The sequence below is a fragment of the Clinocottus analis genome, unplaced genomic scaffold (assembly GCF_023055335.1).
Source record: "Clinocottus analis isolate CAN_PGR_092001 unplaced genomic scaffold, fCliAna1.0.p SCAF_6, whole genome shotgun sequence".
NCBI classification, from domain to species: Eukaryota; Metazoa; Chordata; class Actinopteri; order Perciformes; family Cottidae; genus Clinocottus; species Clinocottus analis.
Genome location: NW_027176218.1, coordinates 16,221,577 through 16,247,520, shown reverse-complemented (window position 1 = coordinate 16,247,520; position 25,944 = coordinate 16,221,577). Strand labels below are relative to the sequence as shown.

Below are 25,944 nucleotides of genomic sequence, written 5' to 3'. Positions count from 1 at the left end.
CTGTTTAGCAAAGGTCAACATGGACCACATGCCTTGAAAGTAGGTCTTGAACAAAGCAAGACTTTAATGGCGCCATTATTTCCATAGCCAGAAGCAAGTCACCAGAACTCTCTTCACAGTGACTCAGCAGCTGCTGGTAATGCTGCTGCTCTTTGGAGGGGCTGTGCAGAATCATACACACTTAAAACGCGGACGCAGAATCAGCGGAGGGAGAGGACTATTTTTACTGCTGGGAGCACAGAACAGATCATGTATAAAAAGCATCAACAAAAAAAAAAAATACTTCTGGAGAGTCATCTTCAATTTACTGCATCGCTTCATACAACAAGACTGCCTCTGGCTTGGCCCAGGAGAAAACTCCCAACTTAATTATAACCTACACTGGTACCTTAATTGAGTCAGCATGCTATTATAACAGAGCCCATTGGAAAGGAAAGCCAAGACTTTCTTCTCTGAAGGCTGGTTTGCGCTGCACATCCTCCAATACTGCCACACAGCTCTTTGTCTGCTGTGCCAAGTGTTTGAACGCCCAGGGATGTATTACGCAGCTGGGCAGATACACACGAGCACGGACCGACTCTCAGCTTGTTCTAAAGCAGACCCAATGCTGAACCGCCCACTAGTTGTCTGTTCTATTCAGGCTTCTTTATTGATGGCCTGATTTCTCGGTTTTGTGAGGAAGTTATAAATAATCACAAGCATGGAGACAACATTTGGTCATCTGTGCTCTGTCAATTCTTCTAGACAGGATTCAAACACATTTTGACCCATGGATTTCCATGACTTTAAACCAAATTTCCATGACCAAACATTTTGTGAAATTACTTTTTCATGGTAACAGTGAATACAGGAACAAGTGAGAAAATGTAGTATTTCAACTAACAATGAGAATGAGAGCATATGTCTGCTTATATTTTGAGTGTCTTTCTTTTAAAAGCATATTAATTATTTTAAACTCAGCAACATGAACATAACATATAATGTGAATATAACATGAACATGAATATGAGAATACAGCAACATGAACATGTGAATATAACAAATTTCCATGACTTTTCCAAAATTTGTGGGATTTTAGGACTTTAGGATTTTTCCAACCTGGAAATTACCTTTTTAAAATGTAATGGCATTTGCTGGTTTTCCATGAGCGTACAAACCCTGTCGAGAGCCAAGAAAAAAAACGAAAAAAAAAAACTCTTTGATTTTAAGTTGTCTTTCCATTTGGTTGTAAATAAACATTTTAAGTGTTGCAGATGGTTAAAAGAACAGAAAGACTATGCAGACAAGCTCTATAGGAGACCATGTTTGTCTGAAGAACGTGCTGATGTTTGAGTTCACACTGTGGTACATGACCCCAAAATGTCATCTCATCTCAGCATACCCCTTCAGTGACAAACAAATTGTCCTACATGTGATTACAAATGAATTAAACATGCCTGAATGGAGGCAAAAAAAAAAAAAAGCTAGTTAAGACAAAAACTATTATTGGCAGGTAATTGAGTATAATTCTGGTAATTGGACTGACCATGATTGATGTGAAAATAATGGTGGTAGTTCAAGACAAGGACAAGAAATACAGACGGATATGGAAAATATAGTGGAACCAAAAATCATGTTTACAATGAAGCAGTGTTTAGAATAATGTAAAATACAGCTTTGTGAGGTTAATAATATAGATGTGGTATAATTCCATGTAAAATAAAAAAATGAAGATTCATGTTGAACCAATACAGACTTTTTATTTTTGTAAGACTTGGCCAGTTATTCTTTGCTGCAGCAAAATGAAGCCAATGTGGAAGTGCCAAAACTGCAGCTCTTTGAAGGGCATGGTCCTATAATGCGGAGGCTACGTCAAGGTAAGACAGCAGCCAGGCACAGAACGGGCTGAATTGGGGCTAACATTACAGAAAGCAGGAACTGACAGAGGCCTGCCACCTGTCCCTGGAAACACAAGTGTGTCACACTCGGCTGGTCGTTCATTGTTCGGCCTGTCTGTGAGACTAAGCAATGAGACCCCCGCAGAGGGACAACTTTAAATATCAGGTCGCAAGAGTGTTAATGTCAAGTGCTCAGCTGAAGTAAATTGAACAGTCATCTTTTCTCCTTCTGATCTCACTCACTGTCACCTTTTTCTCTTTCTGGAATACATTAATTATGTCCCCCAATAGATCCTCATTTCACTGATAATAGAACAATCTGTGAGAATTAAACAATATATGTGGTTTATAAAGACTAATAGCAGCATCTTAAATAAATAATATTTTCCTGCCTACTCACACAAACAGTTATAATATCCTGCGTCATCTCCTTGTAAAACACATGAATGAAAATATAAAAGGCACAGTCTCATTGCTCTGACAACACTGAAGAATTAATGCAGTGAGTTTTCATTTATTCATTACATGAAAAATCTCAGGCTAATGAGATTCCATTTCAATTCATCAGACCAGGATGTGTCTTTTCGGCTCGACTTGGTCTAATGAATAGCTGCCTTGTATAAGCACTGAACGACATTTGCATTCGGCCAAATTGACAATTTAAGAATCCTGCAAGTCTCTCGTCATTTCACTCTGGCCCGTCTGCTTTGGCTTATAAACAGGTGGTTATCTTATTGCGTTATTACCTCTATTAATTCACATGATGCACAGAAGCGACTGGCAAGTAAGCGGAAGCATTAAATATTGTTTTTGCCTTTACTGTTATCTACAAGGTGGTAGAGTATTTTTTTCTGTAAACTTAGTTACACATTTCCATCTATAACAATGTTTCAGTGAAAACCCATTCGTCCATATACAAGCTGATGATATCCTTCATGTAGCTTGTTGGGTTTATTCTGCTTCTGTTATACATTTAGTTGCGGGCTTGGATCCCTGCCAACAATCATGTAAAAAGGATTCTAACAAGAGAAGGATTATTACTGCTGTGGGCTGATCTGATGTTTAAAGTGTTTACAAAATCCCCACAATAAAATGTAAAAAAGGAAAGAACAGAGTGGACCGATGGTACAAAGTCTGTTGAAGGCAGACACGATGGGCATCTGATAAAGAACTAACCCACTTACCCAGGATGGATATTGGCTGAATCGTATGAGATCACGTATTGGATCATCACATCTCTCCACCAACCTAGATGTGTCTGACTGGTCAGATTGGATTAGCAGAGGCACAGTGTGTCTCAATGCTTTTACACATGACAGTTGAGATTGCAAAATAACATTGCGTTTCAGGTTTGCTCGCTTAATTTTACTTTAACTTAATCAAATTAACCTTTACAGAATGTGGAGAGTTTGTTCCTGAAAGGTCACTCCCAGTAGGGGGATACTATTGTGTAGTCAAATGAGTATAAAATATGTTCAGTTACATCGCAGGCAAGAAATGTTTTGCCTTTTTTTGCATTACAGCTCGTTCTTGTTTGTATTGAATTCATATAATGCTTCAGGACATATGTGAACATGAATATCAATGTTAGAATATTTATGTTGTGAACCTTTACGGAGGATTTGAGAATTATGTTTACAGAACTTTCTTTTTTTGATTAATTTTTCATTTAGTTTTAAATATAGTTATAAACTGCACAATAATTATACTTTCTGCATGTATGTCTGATTTATGTGATTTTTTCAATTACTAGTTTCAATGCATATCCTAAAGGTTAGCAAAACTTTGATCACAAAAAACGACGACTTGAACAAAGCCTGTAACAATGAAGACAAACAAAACATAATCCTCAAGGTAAGATAAAAGGTGCTGTCCTCTCATGACTATTGTACTGATCCCAAGGCTGTACAAACATGTTAACCTGATAATGTCTGTCTGCAGACAGCACTTTGCTGATGTCTGGAATTGAATCAGTGAAAATACCTTTCCATGTTCTCCTTTACTCCACCAGACTACATAGAAAAAAGCAAGACAGGCAATATATAAACTAAATAGATGCCCTTCAACAAAGTGAAATATTTGGACATGTGACGCTTGACAGGCAAAACTATTATGTTTACAGCAGCATTTGCGTAACTGGAAAAGGACGACAAATGTGTTTCTGTCTCCATCTGCTTTGATGCAAGTAGCTGGGTGGAGCCCAAATATGAATTGCCTGGTGACTGAATGAGTGTGCTATTCTTTTAATGCTTCCAAGCAAGAGGCATGGAGCTCAGCACAAACAAACTGCACATGAACAGAGAAACGCACTCTAAAGACATGAGGTTAAACAGAATATTTCAGTACTGATTTGGGGGGCAAAATAACCTGCCTTTAATTATCAGAAAAAAAAATTCTATAGCAGGCGAATAAAAGGCATCAGCCAAGCAAGCAGTGTTGTGTGTGCAGTGCACATGCACTCGCCATACAGAATAATGCAAACAAGCACACATACATTCCTGTGTGTGTCGAGAAACCTGAGATAGCAATTACAGAGCCCTCTAATGATAGAATTTCCTATGTTTGCCAGTCTCCTTATTGCAAAAAAAAAAATGTAATGGTTGTATAATTTGAAAAAAAGGAGAGAGAAGAAAGGGTCTTTTGGTATTAATGCTAGCTAACTAGAACCCCACACATGGTTCTGTTTTCAGCTAAGCCCTTTGCGTGACTGGCTCTTTTCAGTTGGCAGGCGGCAGTACGCTGAGTGCAGTCGAACAATCAAGATATGGCTGTGTTGACATTCAGTTTATCGGGGAAGCTTTTAAGATGGGAAAGATTCCATTGTTTTTATCAGTGGAGTTCAATTAGATCAAGCTCTGTGCCGAAGCTCTCTACAACACCCCTACCCCCCTCACTAACCCCCTCCTCTCACCTGTCCTTGAGATTATTTTTTTTATAAAGGGTCATTTATAACATACCAACACTAGTTGCTCTCCTGAGCACTTACGTGTTGTATCCATCCTACATCAAACACTAATAGATTAAAGAACAGATTTAAGTAATAAAGTGAATGCTATAAATATAAAACAAGTTTGCAAGCTAATTCAAGTCTTTCCCATGATTTGAAAGGTCAACAAAGGTCAAGCACAACATCTAGTTTTACAGCTGGAGAAATACATACATTGTACACGTAGTTAGTTGTCTGATGTGGCCAAAAATGAGCATGTGAATAGATCACGGACCGAGGTCATGCCTGCACTCAATATTTATGCGACCCTTGTTTTCCTGATGGAATACTTTTCAAGATAAGAGAAAGGGGAGAGTAAGAAAAAGGGACGCAGGCTTAGGGGAAGAGGAGTAGTACAAGAGTACAATTTAGAAAGATAAAAGGTGTAACAGAGGCCAAATGAAATGATTAACTGAGTTAAAGGTTAGCAAAAATGATAGCTGACTTTCCCTACCAATTTCAGTGAGTCTTAATTTAGGACTTAAAGCTCTGCAACTGATTCACCGAAGCTTCCCCAGAATCCATGGCAATGATGCTATGACCAATTTCAAATAGTGCCAGACGGACACACACTATTTGGGTAAACTCTTCACTTTCCGCAGTCCTGATTTCCTTTGAAAGACAGGAAGGCAAAGACTTGTAACCAGAGAGGCCCAGAGGACTGTGTCACTCGGCACCCTCCTCTACTTTTCATGAGTCCTCCCAGCACAGGCCACTCTCAGGCTTTAGGTTCTTTGAGAACACACACATGTCTACTGAGTTTGGTTTAGCTGTCTAATGTTTGTGAGCAGAAAAGAGAAATATCTGTGCTGGGGTAAGCGAAACACTTTGTGTGAGGTTTCAAAGTAGTTGCTGTCCTAAACAAAATGATTTAGCCTGGATTAGCTCAAAAGAGGCCGTGCTGAACCACACCATCTGCTCTGATAAATATATCAATAATCAGCTACCGCACATCAGAGCACAGAAATTTGGGCTGAGCACAGAATGGCCTCAATGCTGCTCCCAACACCGGCAGGCCGCTTGTGCAAGAAACTATAAACACAATCTAGTCACAATAAAAGTTTACAACTTCTGGCACCTTAATATGTGATGCAATTGGTCAAAAATGTATAGAAAATCAATATAATAAATAATATATTAACATATATCCTGATCATAATTGAGTGCAAAAATGTAAATTAAATAAATTCAAATATCATGATTCAAATAGTAAACAAATAATTACTTTAAACTTATAAATACATTGTAACTACTTTTGGCAAAAACAAAACACACACAGAAAGAAGCACTGGTGAGTTGTTTGAGTACTTGACTAAATAAGGTTGTTGTCCACACAGTTGATGCAAGGTTTGGACACTTGTATGATGCTTAAACTTCCGTGGAAAACTGCCTTGGTAAAACACTAGAAAGGGTACACAAAATCACTACCAGATGTATCCCCCCTCACCCCCACACCTCCTTCTTCCTCAACTACGGTACATTCACAGTCCACTTTACAATCTTCTACCAGTATTAAAGTTATTAGTACTAAACAATTCTGATTTCTATGATGAATTTGACTAGAGCCATCCTCTGAAAAGCTGAATATAATCACGTATAACTATTAGAACAGAAAGGTATGGACACTGATTATCATGTGTGGAGGAATAACATTGAGATGCCGTTTTTAAAATGTGCCAGTCGGCTTTCATTGACACACCCTTTGACCTCATAGCCAGATAATGCTGGGAAAGGCCAGTGGACAGAAAGGCAGGGTCAGGCACTGAGCTGCTTTCCAAAAGATCTTTCTGGTTAAGCTGCAGGCCGGGTCAGAGCAAAAATACACACTGTTTGACTTTTGATTGGTTCTTCTACCTATTGATCTGCAACTGGCTTCCAGCACTAATGAATAATGAATGGGCATATTGTCATCCCACACAGATCAAATTTCACATGGCAACAAACTGGTAATTGGCCAGGACTTGGCTGGCCTGCAGCTCGCTGTGTTGAACTTGCCAACTACTGCAGTGCAGAGAAAGAGACTACTGAAGCGAAACTGCAAGGGTACTTTATGATATCTCATATAACGTTTCAATGATATGCTATATGTTCGTAAAGATCTTTTATCTTAGATCTAGGGGTTTAGATGTGGAACTATTCTTATTAATTTTCCCAGAACTTAAGCAGATGATCAGAACTACTAAGAGAAGTACGGAAGTCTGAAAGAGGAAGATGACTATAATGTCGGAATTGGAGAAACGTAGGATTTGACCTAGAAACTATAACGTGTGCTTTTCCGATTCTGACAGAGGAAAGCTGTGACGAGTGATTTCACTGTTGAACTACACCATGGAAACACAGTTGTCATTCTGTGCATGAATTATTTATAAGCACCTCCTGTCGTACAATAACTAATATACCCTTTTAGGGTAGCACATACAACCATAATTATAAAACTGTAGTTTTCTGCAACAGGCAAAGGCTTCCTCTGCAGATAATACTGATTGAACTAAAAGAACAGGTCCTTCTTGCTTCTTCCAACAATGTGGGCTTGTGTGTCTCTAAAAGTAAAAGTCAAGAATCTTATACATCAAAATAACTGCTGGTTTAAAGAAACAGGCCAAATTAAAACCAGAGCAGCAATGAATCCACACTTAAATAGTGCAACACTAAGAACCAAAGAAGTGGCCCTGTGAATCTTAAATTGAAGCTGTTGTCATGATCAGCTAATGACAACAAATGGCAATTTCAGCTCAGCCCCTTGTTACCTACTATTCTCAGCAAAAAGATACAAAAGTCTGCTTAAGTAGCTTGTAAAAATCTACAGTGTGATACGTAATTCTTAAGTATGGCAAAGTCTATGGGGCAACACACTAGTGAAGATTTGTTTGTTGACGTAATGTAGCAAAATCTTCTGTTAGTACTGTGTTACAAATCCTAATGTGCTGAACAAATCTATACCATTGCTGCACACCTGAATACACCACACATGTGCAACTGTTGTATGTAATATTTTACAAACAATAGTCTCTGATTAAAAATGTTTTATTTTTACAATTATTCTTATTAAATTGATGTTCTTATTGAGCGGCAATAATTTAAAGTGCTTCCAAAGGCCCACAGTTGTCTTAAGTCGGTCCAGTGCAGTGTTGTGACGTGATCATAAAAGTACTGCATTAATCTTAGTGTGGTTATCAAAACCATGAGGAAATATCAATAAAAACCAGCCTCAGAAGACATGTTCTCATAAGAGATGAAACATAAATCCAGCAAAAAATGTAAAACCAGAGCAAAATGTGACGCCCATTCAACTACATAGATTGAGATATTTTTTTAAATGAAAAAATCATAGGCAAATTATTGACAAAATTATCAAAACTTCCGATTTTAATAAAAATTCAAACCATGGCTGGGCTGTATTTTTTTGATTTGTGGTCTTTTATTTGGGCCTGACCAATTGCAGATACATTTGTGGTAGCCCACATTAATGCTTGTCAAATTAAAACAAGTTGTGGCTGTTTATTATAAGAGTTTAAGATTGACTAATTCCTGATTTCCTGCTCCAAGCTTTGGTCCTGGCATTTACTACATAATCCTATTACATGTAATAGCATGAGTTTTTGGTTGCTCCTAAAATGTGTTCCTTTCACTGGGTAGTGTGTAGGGGGATGGGTGTGTGGATCATGTCACCATGTATAAATGTAAGCCCGGGGAAAACACCCATCAAGTGGATGGATTTAGGCCCTTTCTCTTCCCCTAATTACCAGAAAGTGGTTTAACGCTACAGACTGTTTACCGGAGGGCTCGAGTCACTACACCTCTTGTGAAAACCCAGAATCAAACACAACAGTGTCTTCATTATGAATATCAACAATTCAAATTGAGGTAGTCGTCCTGACATTGTTCACATGAAAATCAAGACATTAATAAGTTCATGTTGAGGTAAACTACCCGACATAGACTTTGCCGTTTCAAACAACATTCACAACTAAACTTAAGGCAAAACAAACCGCAGGTGATATGTCATCTATGATGTCTTTGTATTGAGGGGATGACAAGCTTTAAGTAGAAGAGTTGGTAACAGTGGCCTGAAGGTTAAGACAGCAATCTTACGACTGGAAGGTTGTTGGTTATGTTGGCCTGTAGCAAGGCACATAAACAGACCTCCGGTGCAGCTGCTCAGAAGCTCTCCAACAAGACAACGGTTGTTCTAAGCATCTTCGAGATGTGGATGTGTGTAAACGTGTCCGTTATTGCTGAACATTAGCATTCATGCTCAGCTAATCTACCGAGGGTAAATACATGTTAAAGACAAAAATATATAGGAAGATAGTTACATTTTGTAATTTGCTGCTACTCTGCATTGGACAAGCATTACGGAGAATGAATGGATGGTTGGTTGTAAGCTTCTGATGTTTCTCTAACCCAAATCAGGACAAGAGAAGCCAGAAACTAATCCATGAAGACAAAGATATTGATTACGCCTTTGTTGGATGGATCCTGGATCCTATTAACACATTTAAAGTAATCTCTTAAGTTATTAATCGTTTGCATTAACCACCTTACAAGTGCAACTTTAAATGAACGCTTCAAAGCTAACCGAATATTGTACAAGATGATGTGACACAAGGAACAAAGTAGTGGATCATGTTGTGAGTCAGCGAAAAATGCTCTCTTACCTGCAACAGGTGAGTCAGCTGCGATCACTGACACCAACACCGTAATCCCCAGAAACACTGCACGCAAGCCATGGGCATGCATCAGAGCCTTGAGCATCACCAGTAAACCCACAGAGGAGACTAAACCTGCCATGGTACGGCGGGGGTATGGTCAAGGCATTTCATCCAATTAGGAAGAGAAGATTCATTCCGAAGAGACTATCGAGGCCTTGCTTCTTTCGGGCTGCCTGGTTTGGTCTCCTTTAGTTTAAGGCCCCTCCTTCCATAACATGTGCTCGCAATGAAGAATCGCTGTTGAAGACAAAAGAGCAAGAGTGTGACTCAAAACAAAGCAATGACATTTTCTCGTACCACTTGAGCAACTTTTTTAATCAGCCATTGACTGGAAACAACCAGGAAGCACACTGAAGGAAAAGCTCTATAGCGTTACATTCCCAATGCACACAATAATTATAATACTAATGTAATAACAGAGGCACGTGGGTCATTCTTCAGGAATTGAGAATGAATGATTCAGAAGGAAATAGCCATTGACAGTTTAAATGTTGTTATGATCTACATTCTGCATAATCAATGCACTGGGCCTTTTGTAAACAAGTCATGTAATGGTACACTTAATTTAGATTGGAAAATAAAATGTTCTTGTTTTGGATTTGAAAAACATATCTATATCTATCCTATTTTAGTGTGTGTTCTCACTCAATAATTTTTATATGAATATATGTTTTTATTCATATTTTCACTAAAATGAAATAGCATGAATATATATATATATATATATATATATATATATATATATATATATATATATATATATATATATATATATATAATTATTATTATTATTATTAAAGAAATCGCAGATTTGCGTGGTAAAATGGGGGGCGGCGGGGGGTACATTGTGGAATAAACCTGACACATTTAAAGCACATGGTCAGCGGTCATCAACGCTAATAACATTAGTCAAACAAACACAAATGAAGTAGTATCACCACATAGAATAAAGTAAACAACCTAACTAACTCCGATTAGACATACAGACACGGTGAAACAAGGCAGAGGGAAGCAGACGGACTCCATCCCGGCTGTGAGGCTAGCTCTCATTCGCTCTCATCATGACATCGTCTCTTGTCCGACATCCCGACATCTCGTTACAAGTTTAGCGGTCATGTGGCTGGTGAGGCTCGACAGACACAACACATTATATCTCTCCTCTCAGTGTTGCTGTACAATGCTACACACGGGCTAGCTAACATACTTTTGGTCCAACAGCTAGCTTTGAGTGCACAGATAACAGGATTTTTTTCCCCCTTTCCCCCCAGCCATTCCTGTCAGCCCGCTCGGAGCTGCGCATTCAGACTTACCAACACAAAAAGGGAGCTCCAACTCTATTAAATCCTTTGTCTGGGTTACGAAAAATATCCTTGGGTGAAATACAATTCGTTCAGAGGCTTCGTTATTAAAACCTCTCCGTAACCACCTGCCTGCGTCTGAAGTTATTTCAGTGCAAACGGACTGTGCACGAGCTCGTCGCTGGCTTTCATCTGACACTCTTTTGGTAACAGTTACCTTCTCCCGTCCCGAGGATTGGTTAGTCCCGCCCCCCGGCTGATCTGATTAGTTTATGATTTATCGCTCAGGCTCTCATTGGCTTCGGCTCATTTCTGTCAAAGTGGACTTTTAAAATTAGGTTGGTCCTCCCTCGTCTGGCGTCTGCGGCTTCCACGGCAACGTTGCCTCATGCGATGATGCACTTAACGAGGTATAGGCCACGGATGGACGTGTCGATGCCAGGCTTTTTATTGGCTGAATGGAGTTCAGCCAAAGACGAGTCATGCTGAAAGAAGTCATAACCCGAGTTTCACAGAGGCACCGTTTACCTTTTTGCAATGAGTCATGTTTGGTGCAGCCGAGTGGTTGTTGGGTCCTGTGCCTTATCGATATACAATCCCATCAGCATGACTAAATCTATGTAAGGACGTTCCTGACACAACAACGATGCACACTTCGTCTGCATGATTTCCGTCAGGAAGTAAATGGCCCAAGTTGCGAAGAGCCTGCACGGTTTTCATCGTGCTGGTTTTCTGGTTGGAAATAAATGGAGACGTTCAGCATAACCCCATCACGTCAGTGCCAAGCAGAATGGACGTCAACATTTTGGTGCACACCGCCACCTGGTGGTAGAATAGTGTGACTAACGCTACTGACGTTTAATCATTTTGGCTTTCTATATTATAATTTCCTTCTGAGCATTTAGCTGGTAGTGCGGGTGTACATGGTATAATGCAACATACAAACCTAAAGGATGTCTCTTGTCAAAACATAAAAACACCTTATTTACTTATATGAAAGCAGCTGCAAGCCTGTGGTGGACTGTAACTAACTCAACTGTATTTAGTTTTGTACTTAATTATTAGCAGGTTTTGCTACTTTATTTATACTCCCCTAAATTCCAGAGGCCAATATTGCATTGTACTGTTTCTATTCGATTATATTACTACTTTATAATTAATGCATTAGTTCGAACAATTCTAGAATATAATATATAATACCCACAGTGGCCATGTGTCTCTTTAGTATTCAGAACAAAAATAAATGTAGCATGACTTAAGGTAGTTTTGTATGTTTCAAGTATTTCTTAAAAAGTGGTATTTGTATTTTGACATATGCGGTGAACAGAACATTCTTGCACTACAGGATTCAATCTCTTGCTTGGGGCCACGTCAATGGGCTGTATAAGTAAAATGAGTGAAAACGCATGCGTGCATATAGCGTTAAATGTCTTTTTTATTATTATTTTCACATTTTGGAATTATAATGTGGAGTATGTTTGCATTATTGTCTAATTTAATATATTTTCTGATGTATTAAAAAAGTCGCACACGCGCACCCACACACACCCACACACACGCGCACACACACACGCACACAAAGACACCACAGAAAGCAGGAGACTGGTGCCGTGACTTAACAGTTTAATGTAAATCCAAGACAAAGTGTGATTACATTTCTACACATATACAATATGCATATGTGAGCATACAAATTCTCATTAATAACTCGATTCACCTCGGAGACCGAAAAAATGATCAAAAGTAACAGTGAATAACAAGCTATAACATAGTTCACCACAACGCGAGCCCCTTCTCACCCTACAGTTAGTAAAGAGGACAATTAAAATAACTATATTCTTCTATTTGACGAAGCGGTTTGTCTGTTAAAATCCTCCTGTAAAATTTACAACGCTATCATTAGTTTTTTCGAAGCCTAATATAAATTCACTCCATTTTTCTACAACGAAAATGATTAAGAGAAGCACACAACATCATAATGGTAACACAAGCGCTTAGTAGCAAGTACTCAACTTCTTAGGAGGTTTAGTTAATCCTTCTTCTTATTGTCATTATTATATTTATTTAAACATTCTATAAAGCCAGTAAAATATCCATTCTCATAACATCCTTAATAATATTAGGCTAAGGAACAGGGTATACATAGAACGCTACAGATCAGAAGATTGAAATAATGAGACATCACACCCCAATAAACAAAAGTAAATAAGAAAAGACAATTAACAGAGAAGTATACTAGGAATACTGCAGCACACATTAGCTTTATCGACAAAGAATGAGATTTTACACCATTGAGAAACCATACAGCAATGAACATAAAAGGGGGTCAGGGTTTGATGCACTCTTAGGTCTTTAGAAAATGCAAATAAACTGATAAATCAATTAAGCAGAAATTGAGCGATTTACAATTTTGAGAATGTACCAGAAGGGAACTGTGACTTTGACGTGACCTCTAGCTTTAGAGTGATATTTTTGTAGTGTAAACAGGCAAATCTGGGTTTGAACGTAGCTTTGATCTGCTACTTCTAGATTCCGTTAACACCACAAAAATGTGTCTCTTTGGCAAGAAATTTCTCTGAAAGTAAGATGGTAAAAGCTACATTTTTCAGTTATGTAAAATAAGACCAAAGATCTTACAACACAGCAATTTAGGGGATTTAAAGTGATACAAATGGATCCATATCCTTGCCTGGTTTTACATAAATTAGAATAAATTAAGAGAGTAGGAAAACAATCGTATTTCAATCAGTTTTGGTTCTTAATTCCATTCATTTGGCATCAAACCTTGACCACCTCACCCTGAATTCCCCCAAGGAAAAACCAGCAAAAGGAGCAGATCTCCTCAACGAAAAGTAAAAAAAAAAACAACAAAAAAACATATACTCTCATCCAAAAGGGCTTTAAGAATGTTCTGTGGCTAGATTATGAATTAGCTGGTGACAGAGAGTACTTCAGCTCATGATTAATCCACCTAACACCTTTTCCTGACTCCTGTACTTTGGGAGGCAGCTGCGACTTTGCCAAACGTTTCTACTGAAGCTTGTGCGGGTTGATGTTGTGGGTTGTCTGCTCTCCAAGTCACCTTAGAGGAGTTTGTCTGAGGACGAATGTAGCACTGCGCGCCCTCAGCGCTCTCAGGAATGTTTCCCAGTGTTTCCAAAGCTCCAGGGGGAGAAGTAATCACAATAACACCATGAGCAAAGCTGGAAGTTTGAGTGTATTTTATAGGAGAACGCCGGGCTTCATAGAGAGTGAGACACTGCCTTATTTAGTTTTTAAATGTCACCATAAACCTTTGGAGGTATTGTTGGCTATTTGGAAGGCAGTACTCTAACAGTAAAGTCGCTAGCTGGGAAGGCTATGCTCACCTCAACAACACAAAACATTTTTACACTCTACTTAAGCACATTTTGGTAATTGTAAGGTCACTCGATCTACGTTAATGCTCACATTTCTGATTCCGCCCCCCCCCCCCCTTTTTTTTTTTATAAAACACAAAACATTGGTTATGTGAAACAGAGTAACAGACAAAGGTATCATACACATCACGTCATTTTCCACAATGTTCCGCATACAGGGCCTCTCTTAATTGGATCTTTCATTTGAGAAAATAGCAATTATTTGACACCCCCTAATCATGAGGATAGTAGTAATTTTACATTACTTCTCATACATAGGATTTTGCTGGAGATCAGATCTATAATTATTGCATCATGCATGGCCACTTACGGTGTAGAAATTAAATGAATGGTCACCCACTGAGAAAGATCTAAAGCCATTTTCAGATGTCGCAGGTCACACATTACATTCATTTTGTGCGGGTGACCGTGGTTTTAAAGGTATAGTTGGTACATTTTTGATTAATTCATTTTTACAGGTCATTCTATTCCATGGCACGCTAATGTAAAACAAACTTTTTAGTTTACAAATTCATTTTCGTACAACACCAATAAAGCTACAACATCAACAACATAAAAACAAAAACGGAAAAACAAAACAAAACAACTGGCTTATCAATTTGGAGAGAAGTTTGATAATTATTGATCATTCAACAAAAACAGGTGTGAGGAGTAATGAAAGTGAAAGCAAACAAGCTTCAAAACTGACTGCAGCTCTTCCTATAGTGGAACGTCCAGATTCTTAACAAATTGATTACTTTGCTGTATGCTTTAAATACGTTAAATTGTCCTCGTGAACATGCATTTGCTCGGGAAGGGGGGGGGCGACGACGACGACAACATGTCCTCAAAATTACCCATATAGCGTTTAAAGATGAGACCAAAAGTTATTGCCTGACGGCTGCTCGAGCAAAGTTGAGGAGGATTGCTTGTACTGTGCTGTACATGATCGGTCTGTTGAATTCTTTGGTGGGAGAAGTGAAAAAAGACCTAGTGTGACAGCGCTATCCCCCGTGCTGACCGAAGAGAGGACAGGACAGCAGTGGAGCATCATGGGTAACGCCAGATTCCCTCAAACAGTGGAATGTTTCAGTAGTCTGTCTCATAACAGAGGAGCCAACAGATTGCAATGGATAATCCTCTCCCTTATGCATGTGTGTGTGTGCTTAGGCCCCAATGACCTCGAGGACATTAAGTAAATCAAATAAAAAGACAACAGAACAGAGAAGAATGATGTAACCAGCAACGTACTATGTAATCACATCTTTAACTATCCGGACCTCAGGCTTGCATGCTGGAGCTGACGGGGAGTGGAGAGTTGAGGGGAGAGGGGAGTACCAGGATGACAAACCACTCTGCGGCCCATTAAGTGATGTTTTTACGAGATCCTTGTATTTCTAACCTGGCCGTGGCCCCCTCAAGCCAAAGCGTCTATATGTAGGGGCCCCATTGGGTTATCATCAACTCAACACTTACTATCACCAGCAGTGTTGCAACACTTTACACAGGTGCACCCACCTCCACGGAATACTAAACATTACTGTACATCAACCTCCAGGTTACAAAATAGAAATGAGCCTGACATATCATAAAAAGACACATCCACAAGAATTATTGCAACAATCTCTAAAAATAAACACAATATGTACTACAGCCATGTCAAAAAGTTCAAGATAATGTTAAGTTAAAAAAGAAGAAAAAAAAATCACTTCAAATGCAAGTACTATGGCAAACCATGAAGGAGAGGGGAAGGCTTTCACTAAACCACCAGTAGTACTGATGTGCGTATACGTTCAAGAGGACAAATGAACAGAGGAGATTATTTGTATCATTGGCTACAAGAAAAAAAAAGAAAAAAAGAAGAAGAATATGTCTGTTAAATCAAGCAGCAAACACACAAAGTGACAGCCCTATTGGTCCTCTAAGTGTTCAGGTATCCCGTTCGGCTGGCGTGGCGATGTCTGCGGTGTACCTGGCTCGAAGACAAATGGACAGTGGCAAATCGTCCACAAGGTGCCCTTCCAGGTGTATGCTGTGGCATTTCCCTTCTGTTCTGTTCTTGCAGCTCTGAGACGCGACCCAAATTTCAAGCGCAACAAATAACTTGCAATTATGTTGGCCGAAGGAACAAACAACATTAGAAACAAATGACAACAACAAAAGAATCCATGTCAGAATTATAAGTGTGCATTCAGGTGAGGCAGTGCCCCCTTTTTTGGCGCCTACCAACCACCTGAGCTCAGTGTCACTATCAACCTGCTCAGTGCCAACTTGCTACCATTTTAGTCCCGTTTAAGATAGAGAGTTTCACCCTGCCCTCCACAGTCCCTACCTAAACTGACCCTATTCCTTCAAACAGCCTCTTCCCTCGTGCCCACGCAGTATCTCTCTCAAACAACCCTCCATACTCTGCCTCTCCTCTGCAGCCTGGCTCTCCCGAGCCTCACAGACCCCCCCCCCCCTCATGGCAACAATAACTTTCTTTCAGGCCCTTCTCTCGAACTAGCTTTAAACCTTAAAAGAACGACCTCTACTGTGTCTCAAACATTGTACTGTAACTCATTCCCTGGACATGAAAACTGAGCGAATATCTCTGCTCCGTTGTCGCGATGCATGAATTCCCTTGTGTGATTATAAAGAAAGAAATATATTCCTAGCTAAAGCCACAATTTGGGTGCCACTGTGATAGAGGTTTACAGCTACAGCTATACTGTACATTTTCATATTTACATTAATATCCAGAGCAGAATGTAACAAGAATTTATCTATGACTTTGGTAAGTACCCCAGGCAAGTTATCTCATGCACACATAATAAAATAGCTCAGCGTGATATCAACTCTGACATTAATCTTCATCATCTATAGTACGCTGTCATTAAGGACAAGAAACAGCAAGGGCTGAGCCTACACCTGGAAGAGAGCTACAACTGCCCCGACTAGGATGCCAAACCAGGGAAACATGTCTCTCTACGTATAGCTAGAGTCTCTTGTGGCTTTCAGGATTCAAGCCAAGTAAACTGTGTCGTTATATCTGTAAGGCACTACGAGGGAACAATGGTCAAAACCTAAAGACTGAAGAGAGTTTTAAGGAGGTGGACTACACACGCATGGCTGACAGTAGCACACACAGACAATCACGTTGTACATGCCTATGTTATTATAACCACTTTGTGCAATCACATTGAAAAAAGAGGAACAAAGAAATCTATTGGTATCAGGAAAACAAAAGAAGGTTTTCTTCTTAAAACAAACAGGTGCAGACTGCTACATTCTAAGAACGGGGCCCAACTAAGACACCTAGCTAAAACTGAAGTATCGTCATAAAAGTGAAACATAAAGGAACAGAATATCTATAAATACACTAAAAAGTTTGTTGTCTTCTGTTGGTTATATTTCCAGAAGCCTCCTCGGCTGGAGAAGGTGGAGTGGGGGGAGTTGCCTCTCTTTTCTCCCCACACCATGAATGATTTGGAAATATTAAGACAGTTCAAGGCCATCAATATTTTTTTTTTCTTTGAAGAGCAGCAGGTTTTTGTATTTCACCTTCTCCCAAATGTCTTGGGATTCCAAACTTCCAGTCAGTAACCCCTGTTCAACAGTCTCTTCCCAAATTTAAGAGGGGGTAATAAAAGAAAACAAAGCAGAAAGCCTCCACTGTCCCAAAAGGCCGGTTTCAAACTTCCCTGTAAAACTAATGAGACATTACTTTCCTCATAAAGAAAAGTGAAAAATAGACAAATAAACACAACAACTGGCCCTTTCAGGAAAAAAAAAACAAATTGAAAGAAAACATCTTGAACTGTACCCCTCTGAAATTCAACCCCATGTTTCCCTTCTCGAGAGGCTGTGAATTCTTTTTTCTTCTTCTTCTTTTCTCTCTGTCGTTATATCTTCAAGTTACACGTGACAGTTTCATGAGGATTGCATGTTCCTCTGTCTCTGTTTATGTCTGAGGTCGAGGAGAGGATGTTTAGGATGTCGGCGGGGCTCGGGGCGGGTGGGTTCGGGGGCAGCAGCAGCGCTGGGTCAGGCGCTCCAGTGTCAGTCAGTGTCTTCTCTAGAGGTAAGGGTACTGGTTGACCTTGGTGGGGCTCAGAGGGTATCCAGTGTAGACAGCGGAGGCAGGCGAAGCGCTGATGTAGGCCTGGTGGGCAAACTGGGCCTGGTACTGGCTGTGGTGCAAGGTGGGCGAAGGCAGCACGCCGTGGCCCATGCTGACCGGGACCTGGTGGACGATGCTTGGTGGGTAGCTTCCGTGCTGGATTGCGTGGCGCGCCGAGCCCTGTGTTGCCACCAGGTGGGCCACGGTGCCGGTGGAGCCCAGAGCAGCCGAGGCTGTGTAGGTGTAGAGGTGGGGCTGGCTGGGTAGGTGTGTGGCAGCCAGGTGCGAGTGGACATTGCCTGTGTGGGAGGGGCTATTGTGATGGAAAGAGTACGGGGCCTGAGTGGTGATGGTGGGGGTGATGTAGGCCTGCTGGCGCCGATGACCATTTCGCTCAGCTACCATATGCTGCTGGGCCTGGATGAGGAGATGATAGACGGTTTTAGCCACAAATAGGAAAGACTTTCAGAAAATGTATTGGATCATTTTGCTGATTATTATTATTATCATAGTTTGACATTTTGGGAAATTAGCTTATTTGGATATGGCTGCAGAGCTAGCTGTCATTTTCAAGCTAACAGGCCAATGTTTACTAAACCGACATGAGGGTGGTATCGATGTTCTCAACAGAACCTGAAAAAACCTATTCCCCAAATTAATCTATCCATACTTTGTGCTTACTATATACTAGTGGTTCTTATAAGGGGAGTTGTGAAGGGACTGCAGGGGGTACGTGAAATCTAAAAAATATGTACAAAAATTAGCATCCATTCCAAAATCCTTTAAAAAGAGTTATTAAAGAAATAATCAATGAAGTGTAAATTCATGAAGATAATTGTATATATTCTCTTAAATCAGACATGGATGGCACAGGGCTGTGTATTACATATTTTTTTCAACCCAAAAAATGATTAGCTAAAAAATATATATTTCACAGAGAAAAAAGGTTGAGAACCACAATATAGCTTATTCCACTTAAACACTTCCTACGTATTTATTCCCACGCTGACGTTCATCATACCTGGCTGAGATTGAGAGGCTGCTGCTGGAGGGAGTGTAGTCCGGAGCGCTGCTGTCGGTAGGACCCGCCTCCGGTCACGACCCCGTGCAGGTGATTATTGCCAGACAGCACTCCATTGGAGGATTTGAACTTGTAAACTGCATTCTGATGGTTCATTGCTTCTGCACAGGAGATGATACACATTTGGTTATTTGGGAAACAGTAACTCCAATACACAACGTGCTTGAGGCTGTGTTTTAGGTGAGGGAGGACGCTCTCTCGGCCCCTTACCTGGCATCAGTCGCTCGCACTCATTTGGGACCTCACTGCTCTGGGTTTTGAAAGGTGGAATGATGATGGTGCGGGGGTTCCCGTTGTTGTAGTTGTCCAGGATGGTGGTCTTTGTGTCGTAGCTGTTGTTGTTGGGGGCTCTGGACTCCACAGTGTAAGGGCTGTTGTTGCTGGAACAGTCGGAGTTGGGTGAATCGTGGACCGTCACGCAACTGATGACATTCTTCCGCTGCTTTGAAGATGATCTGGAGGAAACAGACGGGAGGAAAGTCACGCTCTGTGACTAAGCAAAACTCGAGGCAATCAATATTATGATATATGCTGGTTTAATGGTACAATGTCTTCATTGTGTTTTTTATTATCAGATTACTTGTTCTCTCTTTAATTGTACATTGTAAGCGGCTGCCAAGAACTGAACCTTATTATGTGCATCAAAACATACTTTCACAGTTTATTAATATATGGTTAAGCTGTGAGCTGCTTGGCTTTCTTTATCTTCCTACTCTGTGATTGCTTAGTTTGTATTTGAGTACAACATATCACGTCTGGTATCTTGTCTTTGGCACCTCTTTTCTGTTCTGTTGTCAGATGATGGTAATAAAATTGATTTGATCCATGGTCACAAAGTACCACCGCCACAGTGATTACCACTGGCCTTACATGGCCCCATTAGTATTATATGACTTCAGATCAAATTGCTTTTATGGTCATCTGATACTAGCAACACAGCGAAAAGTCATTTAAAATGCTTTATATCATTCAAATGTTAAAAACCAAAATATGTGATCACTTGGCTTCTTAGTTCTACTGATATGGTGAAAACACGTCTACCCTGCTTAGTCAAAGCAGACACATTACATCTGTCTTGGCCCTTAGTGATGTGCTTTTTATGAAGGTTCAAATATCAATAACAAGCCTGCAAACCTCTTACCCGTGTGGCAAATCACTGTATCAGGATAAGCAATCAACCGAGCGAAGCAGAACCACATTAATCCCTTCGAACCCAGAACTGACCTCTTGTTTTGTTTGTGGTCATCTTCCTCATCCGTGTCACTGCTGATTGTGATGATGCTGACTGCAGGGCTGGGCGTGTCGGGGATGATGATGGTCTGTCTGGGGACGTGGTGCTGGTGCTGGTGGTCGCGGGTGGTGCTGGAAGCCTGCTCCGCTTCGCTAACCCCCCACCCGCCGCCCCCACAGCCCTGCGGGGGCAGGCAGTTGGAGGCCGAGCCGTTCTGTAGCACGGCGCAGCGCGGAGGTGTGTTCTCCTTCACCCGCTTGGAGCGCTGCGGGGATAGCACAGCCTGAGAGGACGACACCTCGTAGGCTGACATGTTCCTAATTGAAAGACAGAGCAGAGCGTTAAGTGTCACATTAGGGCAAAATACACATCCAGAGCTGTGAGACATCATAATCTTTTTGTGATTGTCTTCAGCTGCCATTAGAGGATTATTTACAATGAGTCTAGAATCAGCTGTGTGGGAGTACCTGGCAGACATCTGGTGCTGTTTGTTCTTTTTGGAAGTGGAGTTGTTATTGGTCGAGGGCTGCCTCATAACGTGTGCCACTCCCACATTGAGCGTCTGGTTGGATGGGAGCGTTACGTGGCCAGCCAGCAGGGCTGGCTGCTGCATGATGGGATTGTAATGGCTGCCATGTGGATGAGTATTCCTGTAACATAACACCTTTTATGAGACCAGAACAATAGGACACGCTGAAAAATACATGATACATCACGATAATCAAATCCAACACCGGTGAGGAAAAGGAAAGACAGGGGGAAGTATTTCCCACAGAAGCCAGCGGGTGGCAGCAGGTAACTTTTCAAAAGAGAACGAAAGCAGAAGAGGGAACAAGTGAGGGAGAGAGCAAGGAGGGAGGGCAGAGGAGCTGACACCAGCAGCTGTGGAGCGATAGCTCTGCAGAGGAAGTGCGACACTTTCCCAATCGTCTCTCAGAGGACAACAGAGCTGCCACTGGACAGGAAGGGAGGGGAGGGACGGCGAGGTGAGCGCCTGGTCACAGATGGACAGCTCCCAATGAATTTGTGCATACATGGCCCCAGCAGTCCTGCGCATACACAAGCTATACCTGTATCCCCCTTATCTCCCTGCAGATCTGCTTCTGCCATCTATCCATCCATTTATCGAGTGACAGGCTGTACTAGACCTGATGTCTCTACATGTACATATATCCCATCTCCCTGAGGGAAAGCTGCTCTTATAAAAGCGCCACGTGGGGACTGTGATTCATTGACAATAAAGGACAAGCTGTCAGGGAGATGCAGGCTCCTCGGTCAATCAGTCTTATGCTATACCATCTTTCTATAGCACGTTTTGACCTATAAAAGCCATAAAACCACTGCTCGCCTTTGAAATCAATTTGTCTGACTCTAGTCTTGCCCCGAATGGTATGTGTATAAACTTGATTTTACAAAAGTGCTTTGTTTTTGAAGCTTTAAAGTGCCACATGTCAACCTGTTAGATTTATTTATCCGGCTAAATCCCTGGGTAAAGACAAGTGGACTTGAAAAGTGCAAGCCACAATATTCAGACATCAACGGTTCAGACGGGCTGCGAGCAGTTACAAGAAAGAAAGCAGTGTTGTTCACCTCCAGTTGGCGAGAGGCTGTGCGCTGCTCATGGAGTCGGGGATGACAGTGGCATGCTGGACTGAGGTGTGGGTGAGTTGCTGCCAGGCTGGAGGCAGCAAGATCTGCTGGGTGCCGCTGGGCCAAGCCTGCTGAGGGAAGAGAACACAGAGTGGGGGATAAACAGAGTGTTGAAAGGACAGGGAGAGGAGATACAGAAAAACAGTCAGCTGCCATGTAACAATGAAGCAATGAATTTTATTAATTTGTTTTCTAAAGTCTGTCCGGGACTGCAAAGTCACCCATGATGGAGTCTTTTCATTTAGGCATAATACATGAAGGGACAAAGGGAACTCATTGAACTCATTCATTAGTTCTGAGAGTGTGTAATAAATTACAGTATCTTTTCCAAAGTGCATAACAGCTGGTCTAAACCAGCTACTGGGCATGTAAAATGAACTCCGCCAGCTTCAAGGAGACATCCATCCACAAAGGAGATAAGACCAGGAATTAATAAAGATGTACAGCAGCTCCTTTCTTTGTCTGCTTTCGTATGTGTGTGTGTGTGTGTGTGTGTGTGTGTGTGATCATGTGTTTGACTTGAGTCAAATCAACCTATGTTCTAATTAAATTTGTAGGCCTATTCAAGCAGCTGTGAAAGAGGCTACTTTGTATTTCTGATGCAGAACAGGAGGAGTATCCGGCATTATGTGCCCCAAGATGGGCCAAGATGAGTGTGCGTGCATGCATGCATGAACGTGTTTGCGTGTGTAACCCTAATAGTTTAATGCAGTCCTATTGATTAGCACTTTAATGTCAGGGCTAATGAATTGTTCCTTTAATACCTTTTGCACATCAATTTACAACGGCATCAGTATGTGCCGCAGCACACACGTTTAAATAGAGGAATAAAAAGACACAAAGACAGTCAGGCAGCGAGAGGGAGGGAGAGAGAGAGAGAGAGAGAGAGAGAGAGAGAGAGAGAGAGAGAGAGAGAGAGAGAGAGAGAGAGACAGAGAGGCACCATACAAAATGCAAAGCAGATAATCTGTGCATTTGCTACGGTAACTTTATTTTTACCTTCATCTTTTAACTTTATCGTAACCTTTATCTTTGTATTCACATATTTGCTTTGCGCTGTCTGTTTCCATTATATTCTGACACAAAGTAGCTGTTCTGTTCTGTATTCTGGCTGCAGGCTTGTGGAAGTGGAATTGTTTTTGTCTGAGGCAGGTTGCAAAGTCCAAACCAACAAGCTTGTGGTTGAAGGGCTGCAGGGGGCATCTGCAGGCCAGCGGTGCTGCCTTGTCTGTGCACTGATGACTGACATCTCTAATGGAACATTCTGGAGCTGGAGATGGTCTTTACATCCAAGACCACATCCAAGGCCTTTTATCAACATGCCATTAAGAGACTATAATACATCCATCCATCTCCCGCTCCTCCTACTCGCTCTATCTCCATTCCCGGCACTCTACTTGCCTCTCTCGCTCGGCGTCTGCGTTGTGTAACCAGCCTGTCTGCCCTGAAATGGTAACCCAGTTAAGAGGCCATTTCTTTCTTCTCAGAGTACACCATCACTATCAGCGACCCACCGCCTCCCACCTCGACCTACACTCCCCGGGTGAAAACCCTTTGTCACCTCGGGGCCTTGAAAGCCCCAGTTCTCACTCCCCAATTGTTTCCACATTTTCTGCATTCCTGCTCCAGATAAAGGTCCTGCTGGTCTCCCTGCTTCCCTACTTAGAGCCTCCTTCCCTCTCCCGCCTCTCTGCTCGCCCAGAGTGTTCAGGGCTGAAGTTGCACGGGTCCAAGGTGGGCAAAGAGTATGGGCATGTGTAGCAGTGCGCAGTATGGGTGAAGGCGCAGGTGGCAAGAATTAGACAGACACCACAAACCCAGTTATTAGGTGTGCTGCTCGCTGGCCTATATAAACCATCTGCTTACGTTATCTATTGCGTGTCTTTGTGTGCAGACAGAGGTGAATACCTGCAGAGCCGGGCACCAATGTGTGATGCACACTTGATACAACAGGCCATGCAATTTACATTTCCCTTAAAGACACAGAGACGCTTTAATTCCTTTGGCCTCTGACGCAACTATCATATCCATGGATCTGGTGATGCTGTGAATTCTCCGGTCATGCAGAGCCTCAGCCAAGCTTCCCCTGACCTCCCAGGATCCTCCGAGGCCTGTAATTTGGAGCGCCTGACTTGGAAGCAGCCCTGGAGCTAATCACCATTTGGTATCTGACAGATTAACCCACCATAGAAACCCAGGCAGGGACACACACACACACACACACACACACACACACACACACATGCACAGTCTCCCTGCCTACTGCATGATTAACTGGAGATAAGGGAGCGCTTCAAACTCCCTGGATTCACAGGGATATTTAAAGCCTTCATGGAAATTTCCATAGGGAAAGAGGTGGTGTGGTGATGGAAGTGGTCTACACTACAGGGTGTGGGTGTGTGTGCTTGCGTGCGTGCGTCTGTGTGAGTGGGTGTGTATTTGCGTGTAGGTGCGTGTGTCCGTGCACTAAGAGAGTGACGCACAGTCACTCCCTGTTACTTCGAACAACTGTATATTAGACGCCGAAGCGACGGCCCCACTGTGCAGGCTCCTGTGAAGGCCTTCTCTGTGTGAAAGGCTCCTGCCTTTGTGTGCATCAGACCATGGCAGCCTCAGCCTCCAGGAGAGCGGGACAGCCGAAAGAGCGAGTGAGGGGGAGAGAGAGTAAGAGGAGGGAGAGACAGAAAGAGAGAGAGAGAGAGGCAGGGAGCAATGCACAGGAGAGCTTGGCCTGAATGCGCTCAGGAAAAAAAAAAAAACACAGCTGCCAGCAGGGGCAGGGTCAGGAACACTGAGTGATTTCCAGCCTCCATCGATAGGTACTATTCTTAGTGAAGGCTTATGAAAAAAAGGATGCAGAGAGCTATGTTCAAATGCGAGCACTTCCAAGTCTGAAAGGCACTGTTAGTCTTTGGAGCCAAAAAACTCTATTAGTTCCTTCTCTGTGGTACTCTACCTGTGTAAGCAGGCCAGGTTGAATCTGCAGAGGCTGGGCACCAGGGGCCTGCGTCACTATGGGAACAGCATTCTCCATCCGCACAGAGTAACTGGTGTGCTTGGAGGGGGACGCCTGCAGCCCTGTGCACACAAAAAAGCACACGTACAGGGGATGTCAACAAAACAGTCCCTGATACAAAAACAACAACAAATAATCATATGCATTTCTGCAGAATTAAGAGCGAGAGATCACACAATGTGTTTTATTTGCACACTGATTTATGTGCATTCAACAGATGTCAAAACCCCTCTGCTGTGTTCGGATATAGAAACGGCACTTAAGAAAACACAAACAGTAGTCATGGCAATAGTATAAAAACTGCGTCTAATAATGGATTTTTTATCACCCATTCCATAAAAAGAATAAGTAAACAAAGAGAATAATGCCTTAGAGCTCTTCTGCCCTCCCAGCGCTATCACAGAGGAGACGAACAGGGGACTGAGTAAGCCTTTCACAAACATATTCAATTTCTTTTCAAATGATTAATCGCCTCATCAAGCTATCCTGGCATGACAGTTTGTATGGTACGATTGAAAACTACCTGTGGGGTGCAAGACCAGAAGAGCAAAACTAAATGACCAAAAGTGACATCCAGAGTCTGTATGTATGGT

The 25,944-nt window shown here is 41.7% G+C and overlaps 2 protein-coding genes across 5 annotated transcripts in view; both read right to left on the bottom strand.

Annotated features, from left to right (window-relative positions):
* si:ch211-1e14.1 (UPF0606 protein KIAA1549) overlaps positions 1 to 11,423 on the bottom strand; it is a 47,161-nt gene extending 35,738 nt beyond the window's left edge. For 2 of the 3 annotated variants that reach the window (XM_068602879.1, XM_068602881.1), the window contains exons 1-2: positions 10,886 to 11,057; positions 9,522 to 9,812 (exon numbers count right to left, since the gene is read on the bottom strand). In XM_068602879.1, coding sequence (XP_068458980.1) covers positions 9,522 to 9,654 — 133 coding nt within the window. In that variant the 5' untranslated portion in view covers positions 9,655 to 9,812; positions 10,886 to 11,057. Of the gene's footprint in view, positions 1 to 9,521; positions 9,813 to 10,885; positions 11,058 to 11,401 lie in introns of those variants that run through there. The other variant, XM_068602880.1, reaches the window with a different exon arrangement.
* A 1,064-nt stretch (positions 11,424 to 12,487) lies between these two features.
* Positions 12,488 to 25,944, bottom strand: part of hipk2 (homeodomain interacting protein kinase 2) — a 69,976-nt gene continuing 56,519 nt past the window's right edge. Inside the window, exons 9-15 of one of the 2 annotated variants that reach the window (XM_068602619.1) lie at positions 25,292 to 25,413; positions 22,276 to 22,406; positions 21,153 to 21,335; positions 20,679 to 21,002; positions 19,665 to 19,909; positions 19,395 to 19,555; positions 12,488 to 18,790 (exon numbers count right to left, since the gene is read on the bottom strand). In XM_068602619.1, coding sequence (XP_068458720.1) covers positions 18,329 to 18,790; positions 19,395 to 19,555; positions 19,665 to 19,909; positions 20,679 to 21,002; positions 21,153 to 21,335; positions 22,276 to 22,406; positions 25,292 to 25,413 — 1,628 coding nt within the window. In that variant the 3' untranslated portion in view covers positions 12,488 to 18,328. The remainder of the gene's footprint in view (positions 18,791 to 19,394; positions 19,556 to 19,664; positions 19,910 to 20,678; positions 21,003 to 21,152; positions 21,336 to 22,275; positions 22,407 to 25,291; positions 25,414 to 25,944) is intronic. The other variant, XM_068602620.1, reaches the window with a different exon arrangement.